This window comes from Oncorhynchus kisutch, linkage group LG25 (genome assembly GCF_002021735.2).
Source record: "Oncorhynchus kisutch isolate 150728-3 linkage group LG25, Okis_V2, whole genome shotgun sequence".
Taxonomy (NCBI): domain Eukaryota; kingdom Metazoa; phylum Chordata; class Actinopteri; order Salmoniformes; family Salmonidae; genus Oncorhynchus; species Oncorhynchus kisutch.
In genome coordinates, this window is record NC_034198.2 from 18888764 (window position 1) to 18898349 (window position 9586).

Consider the following 9586-nt stretch of genomic DNA (forward strand, 5'->3'; position numbering starts at 1 on the left):
TTCTTGAAAGTCCAATATCTTGAGACTTCTGACATGAAGAACATTTTGGGACTGTATCAACAGTGGAATAATACAAATCTAAAGATAGTTTGAGTGGATTTTCCCTTTAATCCAAAACCCAATGACCTCATCAATAGGTTTGGAATAAGGTGTTGGCTTGACACTTGCTAGATCTGGGTTCAAGCCCCAGTCAGGGCTACCCCCTGAATATGTTACAATAATAAAGGAAATGTATAAAAGGATTTAAGTAGTAGAATAAAGAAAAATATATTTCTTAAAGTGTGATCTGCCGTGAGCCTCCTCCAGCCGTGAGTCTCCTGTTGTCTTCCACAGGGATGCTGGCCCATGGTGACTCCAATGCTTCCCACCGTTGTGTCAAGTTGGTTGAATGTCTTTTGGTGCTTCTTATACTCTTAGCCCCATGGCAGTCATGTGCTTTGGATAAATGCGTCAAATGGCATATATTTAGTAATGTCAATAAACTTAATTTGCATGACTATTACAGGAACATTTAGAAATCAAATTAAATTTATTGAAGGTAAAATAATGATCCCCTTACAGCGCAATACACAGATTAATCCATTTACTCGTCATAGCATTCATTTTTCATAGGTAATTATCAATAGGTCTATCACCACAATAACATAATTTAGAGCTACAATATCAACTTATTGAGGTAACATATTATGAGAGAAAGTGTGTTTATGTGTTATGAAGAGACATTCTCCCACTCTGTTGGCACCCAACCTCAGGCCAGATGGAATGTGCAACATGTTTTATCAGTACCTGTTGTCTTCCACTTAAATCAATATTGGTATAAAGTTTTATTTTAATCACTGGCCCATTAACTCAGAAAATGAAATATGTATATACACACACTGAGTGTACCAAACATTAGGAACACATTCCTAATATTGATTTGTAACACACCCCCCCCCTCTCAGAACAGCCTCAATTCGTCCGGGCATGGACAAGGTGTCGAAAGTGTTCCACAGGGATGCTGGCCCATGGTGACACTAATGCTTCCCACAGTTGAGAAATGGTTGAGCGTGAAAAACCCAGCAGCGTTGCAGTTCTTGACACAAACCAGTGCACCTGGCACCTACTTCCATACCCCGTTCAAAGGCACTTACATATTTTGTCTTCCCCATTCACCCTCTGAATGGCACACATACACAATCCATGTCTTAATTGTCTTACGGCTTAAAAATCCTTATTGAACCCGTCTCCTCCCCTTCATCTACACTGACTGAAGTGAATTTAACAAGTGACATCAATAAGGGATCATAGCTTTTACCTGGATTCACCTGGTCAGTCTATGTCATGGAAAGAGCAGGTGTCCTTAATGTTTTGTATACTCTGTATATGAGGACCCAAGGAATTGTCCCTCACCAGATTCCGTACAGCCGTAGAATCTTTGGCATTATCATGGATACATTAGTATTCTATCAGACATTCTTCCATATCCCTTTAAAAACATTCTGTCCTCATACACAGAGACTGTACCAAAGGCATCACTGTCCGGGGGTGTCTCTATCACCCCCTCCAGTGTGAGGTAGTGCACTCCGGAGTCATCTCTGTGATAGCCTCCATCATGGTCGTGTCCTGCCATGAAGCAGACTACACTCTTATGGGCCTGGAGTATGGAGAGCAGCGCATCGTAGTTCCAGGCTAGGCAGATAGGTTCTGTAGAGCTGGGGTGGATAGGGAGATGGCCTGTACAAGATCACAGTCAACATTATTTAGTCAATTCGTCTATTGAGTCACATTAGGGATTTCAAATGTCATGATGACTGCTATGACATTTGTTATGTAGGCCTCATGACTTGACTTACTGACAATGGTGACTCTCTCCAGTTTGTTGTCTGCCAACGACAAAACTCCTTCCAGCCAGTCCAGCTGATCTTGACTGAATCCTCCATTGAACTTCACAAACCTTTGCTCCATCCCCACAGGTGCTAAAATACATGGAGAAAGACATTATTAAACAAATGTCAAACACTTCAATTCACATGAAACTGTGGCATTAGGTTCTCCACAGTCAAGCTACATGGAATTGTGCAGTGTCAATAAATTAGTAGCTACTAGTGGTAGGCTATTCTGCTCATAAGTGATGTGATGAGGTTAGTGTAGCACTTGTGGGGGAACAGTGTTTAAAACTAGCTACCCTGCAGTTAACAGGGCAAGTGCACTACCTGTGCTATAGGCTAAAGGTCCAGACCTCCTGACTAACAGTAGACCTACCTGGGGGATGGTTCAGATCTTCATTGTCATTGTGGGCTTTTAAAATAGCAATAGCCTGCTGGTATTTCAGACTGGACTCCTCTCTCCCTAGTAGGCTCACATCATAGGCATCCAAAACGACAAATCGGTATTTGGGGGCTGGACTGAAATGATAAGCATAGATTTCACAGCTGCTGAGGTGCCCCCCTCCTGCTTCAGAATCTGTAGTACTATTGAGAACCGACCGCATTAGGGTGTCTCTGCTAAAGTTATAAAACTCATGGTTGCCCCACACGTGGTGGACTTCAACCGGAGAGGAGTCAAACTCTTTCATCACCGTTTCCAGGGCTCGCTCTGATGCGTCGTGCCTCTTGTTGAAGCCATCGATAATGTCACCGAGCTGAAGGATGAACCGGGGTTTGACAGTATCCGCGGTCCACCTTTTCTGTGCATTGTGCAATAGGCGAAGACTGTTCCTGTAGTATCGTTTCCTTGAGCGTTTGAAATTGAAGCCATCATCTATGTCGGCGAATTGAATGTCGGCGATTATTCCAAATGTAAACAGTGGTTTGGCGCAGTTCTCCATTCCGGTTGTCATGGTGTTATTGATCAAACTTCTACTTTTAGTCCACTTGAGAAAGCTAGCTAACCTTCTAACATTTTTGACCGCTGCCAGAACGCTTCTTTTTTCTATCTACTAGAATAGAGTGAAGGTTGCCAGGATATTCTGTGGCTGTTGTCCTCTTGTACTAGTAGATACTGTACATTGTTTCAATGTCAATTGATACAGTTTTTCTAAAACGCCGGTAGAGTTGTTACATGTCCGACTGCACTAGTATTCTGCCAGCAGCACACATGATAACGTCACGTTTGTATGAGAAAACTTTCAAAATAAAAGCCCGCAGTTCAAAACATTGCAAAGTGAATAACTACTGTCAACAACTATTTCATTCAATAGATATGGAATCGAATCAATGGCCACTTTTATTGTGCGAACAAGAACATACAATAAGCAATTCATGAAAACAAATACAACATCTGGTTTAAGACCAATATAATAAAAAAATACTACGTTGACACTGGTATTTTGGGCTATAGAAAGACAACTTGTCTAACTGTGTCAGCTAAAGTGGGGTAGGAAATACTCAGTAGGGTCTCTAACTGTATCGTACATATCCAGCAGCACTTTGTTTTCCACCACTCGTATAGCCCCAATGCAATACACTGTAACATACTGTACATGGGATACATATTGGCTTGTAGAGATCATTTTTTTATTCCTGTCTCAGTGTATTGCATTGGGGTCTATGGAACGGTGGAGAACGAAGTGCTGCTAGATATTTACGACAAAGTCCCCCTCCAAAACTACATATTTGGTTAGTAGAGACCCTACTGAGTAGAAAAATTCTCTCTACAAACCAACATGTATCCCATGTACAGTATGTTGCAGTGTAATGCATTGGGGGCTATGGAGGGGTCGGCGAAAAGGCGTGCGACTCAGTCCCCCTCAAAAACGAACCATATTTGGTTAGTAGCGAACCTACTGAGTATTTCCGACGCTGGTATAAATAAGTAGTAAATAAATAAGTACATAGTAAAAAGCGTCAAAATATCTATTTATTTCTTCAAATGTGGTTGCAATGCTGTGAAAAACAGTTGTACCCCCCCCCCCCCCCCAGGGGAAGGGGAACTCTTATTTTGAGAAAGACATATCCTCGATCCTGCTGCCAGCATAATATCCTGATGCTAGAAGAACGGTAATTCCGACTACTGTCAGTGCATTTGTTCACGAACATCCCAACTGCGCTGCAACTGCGCAGTATTAGATACAGTATTGGGATTGCATGGCAGGTTACTTAAACAACAGACAAGTACTGCACTACCACCAAATGCACGGGACTCTCGTGAAATATTGAACAGGGCCATAGACACATCTAGCAGGTATAGTAATGTGGCTCTACTGACTCATCAAAAAAATTGAAAGTGACCTCCCCCATATTTTCACAGTATTGACACTAGAAGGTAGTAATACTACACCTCACTGGCTATTGAACCGGGTCACACAGTAAACTAAATCTGTCTTTAGTCTTTACATGTTTTTATTAATCACATAGACCTAGAGGTGTGTTTGAACTCCATTTGTGGTTTCAGGGTGGGTGAGAAAGGCAAATCAGTGAAGGTAACCTTTCTTCTGACCAGAGAGAACAGGTGCTCCATGTCATGCAACTTGGGTGAAGATCTGTTTCTTGCTTTGCTCTCAGGAACAGAGCACCATTGAAAGGAGTGATTTCTTGTGTAGCGTTAAGTGTGGAGATGGAGCAATTGAAGTTGAAAATTCCTGGTGTTTGTGATGCCCGCGATTTGGTGCGACACAGACCTGGTGTTGAGCGTGGAGAAACAGAGGAGTCACTAACAGTCCTTTTGAGTCATAGTCTTTGCCTGACAAAGTCATGTTAGGATATATCATCCTGTTAGAGCTTTTGTGCAGAATCAGGTGCAACATTTCTGGTCATGTAGCAGCTGCGTGTAGGAGGGAAATGTGCAGGAGATGCATGGGACAGAGGATTGTGTAGTTTCAGTGGATAAAGGTGTGCGTGTCAACTGTAGGGGTGACCATGTTGCTGGTGATCGGAAGTGTCTGATGCGAGAGAGGCAGGTTGGAGTGGTCAGAGTAGTGCAGAAGGCTTGTATGCTGAGGCAGTGAAGAAAGTAGAGGATTGGTCAAGGGTGAGGGATCCTGAGAGGATCCCAGTGAGTAGTAGCTGTGCAGCACAGAGGGAAAGGCCAATGAGTGATTTATGCTTCAGTAATGTTGTCTTCTTAGCGTTCATAGCAATGGTTATCAACTGTACCTCATCAATGGAACGTAAATCCAGAAAATAGATGCTGTGGTGGCAGCTGCAGATAAATATAAGGGTATATGAGATTTGACTTCAGAAGAATTACAGGGTGTTGTGCCATCCTCCCAGCCCGTTGGTATGGTGCAGGAGCATTTTGTATTAAACACACACTACATCACAGTAGGTGGCGACATGCACAAACAAAATGTGCAAACTCCATGATACCAAAGAAGTGATAATTGCTATAATGTAATTACTTCGCCAGCATGGCCTATTTACTGCCTTACCTCCCTTATTTGCACATACTGTATATACATTTCTACTGTATTATTGATTGTTTATTCCATGTGTAACTGTGTTGTTGTATGTGTCGAACTGCTTTGCTTCATCTTGGCCAGGTCGCAGTTGCAAATGACAACTTGTTCTCAACTAGCCTACCTGGTTAAATAAAGGTGAAATAAACAATTTAAAAATAATTTCCCCCTTTCAACCACTGTCTGGCGAAATCCCTTCACAATAATTTTAAACTGCTTTTCTAATACACAGTTAACTTAAACAGACTACCCCTTGCTAATCAGGAAACTCGTGGATATGTTGTGGTGGATTGTCATTACAATTGCTTCGCAGGAACCTGGTCAAATTCATTTTGTAGTTTAGCTAGTCACTGCATGGCTCTGCATTCACTGTCAGCAAGCAGTCAAAGCTATAACCCCTTTTGGAGCTAACGAGTGCTCTCAAATCATATCCTGATGTCAACAGCAGATGGAAGTTGCATTCATAACATGGTTAACTTAGCTAGCTAACATACATTTTGAGAAAACAAGTCAAATTAAGTGGCGAGCTAGCTAGCATTAGCAATGTTTGGTGGTCAATGAGACTGAGAGCTAGCTAACCAATTGAGCTAGTAAACAATGCAACAAAAGTCGAATTGCGAATTCGAAAAATAATCCAACAGGCTCTGCATTTCGGTAATCACAGTTCAGTTATTTAGCCATTACATTATTTTAAAACTCTCCGTTTTTGCCATAGCTCTCACTGGCTTTCAGTGAGCTTGTCTGAGGGACTGACAACAGCCGCTCTCATTGGAGCATTGTGATTGGTTGCCCAAAATTCAGGTGCGGGACTTAACGAAGGGTCAATTCCAACCATCGTTTGTTTATTGTTGACCATCAGAAAAAAGTGTGTCTATGAGTCTGATAATGGACTGAACAACCCTGACAGCTGTGCATTATTTAGATAACTTGAACTTGACCTGACATTAACTCATAAGCCTAGAGATTTGATCTGTTGCATTAAAGATGAGCTTTTTAAACAGCGTATGATGCCAACCCATGTCTTTCTTTTACCATGCCCTCCAAATATCTATATGCAGATGACACCAAAATAGCACTTCTCCCACACTAGTTGAGGCATTTCTCAAATCACAGGAGCTGTTGTTGTCCAACATAACCTCTTTCAGCGCAAATCGGTCTTAAAGGTTCAGTGCAGACATTTAAAAAAAAAATATATCAATATTAAATCATTTCTGGGTTACAATTATGCACCTTACTGTGATTGTTTTCAATTAAAATAGTCACAAATAAACCAAAATAGCAATAATTTCGCTAGGATGGGGAGTGTGTAGGGGAAAAATGAAAACTAGTTATTGGTAGCGGTTTTTAACTATCTTTCTTGTTGGCCTATTAACTAATTTACTGCCTGGTGACGTACCTAGGAAGGCCAAAACTCCATCCCACCAAAACAGGCTGACATTTCAGGCAGTCTTTTCAAACAGCTCTTACTGTACTCTAAAAAGGAATTATTGTCATTTTCACAATTTCACAGTATTCTTCCAACCTTACAGTGTGGAAAAATACAGTATTTAAAACCACAGAAAAAAACACGTTTTTGACTGCCCTGGGCCTTTAAATGGCAGAGAAAACAAAACAAAGGATATTCTCAAGATCAAGAAAGCAACCCCCTACTCCGCTTCAGGTAGACACTTTTGTCTGAGACCACAGAACTGTATTTTATATCATGTTCCCAACACAAAAACGGAGTTTGGTCAGACTGCTTTTAGATTTGCTGCTCAGTCATCTTGGAACAATTTGCTGAAGGAATTAAAACTACATCATTCTATTCTGATTGATGGTTTGAAATTGGAGGGCTGTTGACCATAGATTGCACATTTTTAAACATGCTCTTTTAAGTTGTTTTATGCACTTTGCACTGTTTCAACTTCCATCCATAGTTATGTTTTATGTTGTGTTGTGTCTCGTGTAAATATATGTATGCTGCTTTCTTGGCCAGGGCTCACTTGAATTTGGCATATTTCAGGAAATAAATACATGCTTACAGACTTTTCAGAAGCAATGCTATTATTTTTCTCTCAGTGGCAGAGTTTCTGAAAACTCTCATATTGACCTGAACGTCTGAGATTGACAAAGGGGAATGAACAAGGGCAGGGGTAGAGGAGATAATGTATTGAAATGAGGCACATCCCCAACCCTAAGATCCCTTCTCACTGTCATCTTTAAGACAGCTGGCCCTCCAGGAATGTATTCATTCAATTGCGTCTCCTAAGTAACACCATAGTAACCTTGCCTGGATAGGGGACAGCATACGCTGAGGGTTCACAGTATGCTTGTTCATGATTTATCACTTCTCTTACCAGTTACCATCTCTCTTAACTCCTTCTGATGACGTTATTAAACTTGCAATGAGTGACAGAACCACTGACTCCAATGCTTGTTAGCACTCTAACAAATTAGATATACCAGGGCAGTTGTCTGTTAGAAGAGAAACATGAAGGGTTAGGCTTTTTAACTACAAAATCAAATCAAATTTTATTGGTCACATACACATGGTTAGCAGATGTTAATGGCAGTGTAGCGAAATGCTTGTGCTTCTAGTTCCGACCATTCAGTAATATCTAACAAGTAATCTAACAATTTCACAACAACTTTCTTACACACACAAGTGTAAAGGAATGAATAAGAATATTTACATATAAATATAGGATGAGCGATGGCCGAACGGCATAGGCAGGATGCAGTAGATGGTATAGAGTACAGTGTATACATATGAGATTAGTAATGTAGGGTAGATAAACATTATATAAAGGGCCATTGTTTAAAGTGACTAGTGATACAAGTATTACATCCAATTTTTAATGATTAAGTGGCTAGAGATTTGAGTCAGTATGTTGGCAGCAGCCACTCAATGTTAGTGTTAACAGTCTGATGGCCTTGAGATAGAAGCTGTTTTTCAGTCTCTTGGTCCCTGCTTTGAGGCACCTGTACTGACCTCGCCTTCTGGATGATAGCGGGGTGAACAGGCAGTGGCTCGGCTGGTTGTTATCCTTGATGATCTTTTTGGCCTTCCTGTGACATCGGGTGGTGTGGGTGTCTTGGAGGGCAGGTAGTTTGCCCCCGGTGATGTGTAGTGAAGAGCTCACTACCCTCTGGAGAGTCTTGTGGTTGTGGGCCGAGCAGTTGCCATACCAGGAGGCGATACAGCCCGAAAGGATGCTCTCGATTGTGCATCTGTAAAAGTTTGTGAGTGTTTTTGGGTGTTGTCCATTTGTACTCAAAGCTGATTCATGGTGAGATGCTGGACCTGGAGGACCAAATCTCGGCCACGCCCTCATCCACTCATCTCAGAGGCTTCTGTGAAGAGCCTACAGGAATCTCTATTGAAGGAATGTGCATTGAAGGAGAAACCAGCTATGCTTTAATTCATAAGCCCAACCACAGCAATCACAAATCAGATTGATTTGAGTTATTTAAGTCAGCCATTAAGCTTTTGGAGTCCTCACTGACACCTCTTGTAATACAAAGGTCTGCATGATTCTTAAGAAAGCATTACATTCTGTTTCTCTACATAGAAGAGTCAACAAGGTAATGTTGAAAACCTTGGAGACCCTTGCATCAGAGGCTGCTGTCCCAAGGATGTATCTCAGAGGTCACTCTCCTCTGAGTCTGTTCTATGAGATCTCCCCGTGAGCTGCAGCTGCTCCCTGCAGATTTGTGACAAAAGCTGAGTGGCATTAATTTGCCTTAATATCACATACCAATCCCATCACCTCCCTCAAGCCACACATTCTCAAGGGGCTTTGACGCAAATATAGGCATTTGTCCAGTCTCCGCTTGAGCCAAAGGGAACCTTATAAAAGGAGGAGGAGAAGCAGACATCTACATTTTTCGATTGGAGGTGCTATTGTATTAGGAATATTATGAATAAATGACTGAACAATATTCTCATTTTAAACGGAACTGTAACTAAGTAAACTTATACTCTTTTATTATATCTGATTAACAATATGAGTTCATAAGAAGGGATTGTGTGACATGGACAAGGAGTAATTAAACATAACGAACACCATTCCAAAGTAGTCTGGAGAGGAGTGGGTTAAGTAAGCAGATAGGGTCGTTAACCTATGGTTGAACCGACGAAACTGAGCTCTGGGGTGTTTTAGATAAGACAGTGAGTGCATTCCTAGGTTTTCTGTTAATTAGAACTGTCAGCTAAGTGGTGATCGATAA

At 41.4% G+C, this 9586-nt stretch overlaps 1 protein-coding gene across 1 annotated transcript; it reads right to left on the reverse strand.

Moving 5' to 3' along the window:
* Positions 1-248: 248 nt before the first annotated feature.
* adprm (ADP-ribose/CDP-alcohol diphosphatase, manganese-dependent) lies at positions 249-3099 on the reverse strand. Its single transcript, XM_020460994.2, has 3 exons — positions 2245-3099; positions 1836-1958; positions 249-1716 (listed from the first exon to the last, which is right to left on the reverse strand). Exons 1-3 carry the CDS (start codon positions 2819-2821, stop codon positions 1427-1429), a joined length of 990 nt encoding a protein of 329 aa, XP_020316583.1. The 5' UTR covers positions 2822-3099; the 3' UTR covers positions 249-1426.
* Between the last annotated feature and the right edge of the window lie 6487 nt (positions 3100-9586).

Coding starts and splice junctions, on each gene's coding strand:
- adprm (XM_020460994.2), bottom strand. CDS start 2,821: ATGACAACCGGAATGGAGAACTGCGCCAAACCACTGTTTACATTTGGA. Junction 1,959..2,244: donor AGATCTGAACCATCCCCCAG/GTAGGTCTACTG, acceptor CATGTATTTTAG/CACCTGTGGGGATGGAGCAA. Junction 1,717..1,835: donor GGAGAGAGTCACCATTGTCA/GTAAGTCAAGTC, acceptor GATCTTGTACAG/GCCATCTCCCTATCCACCCC.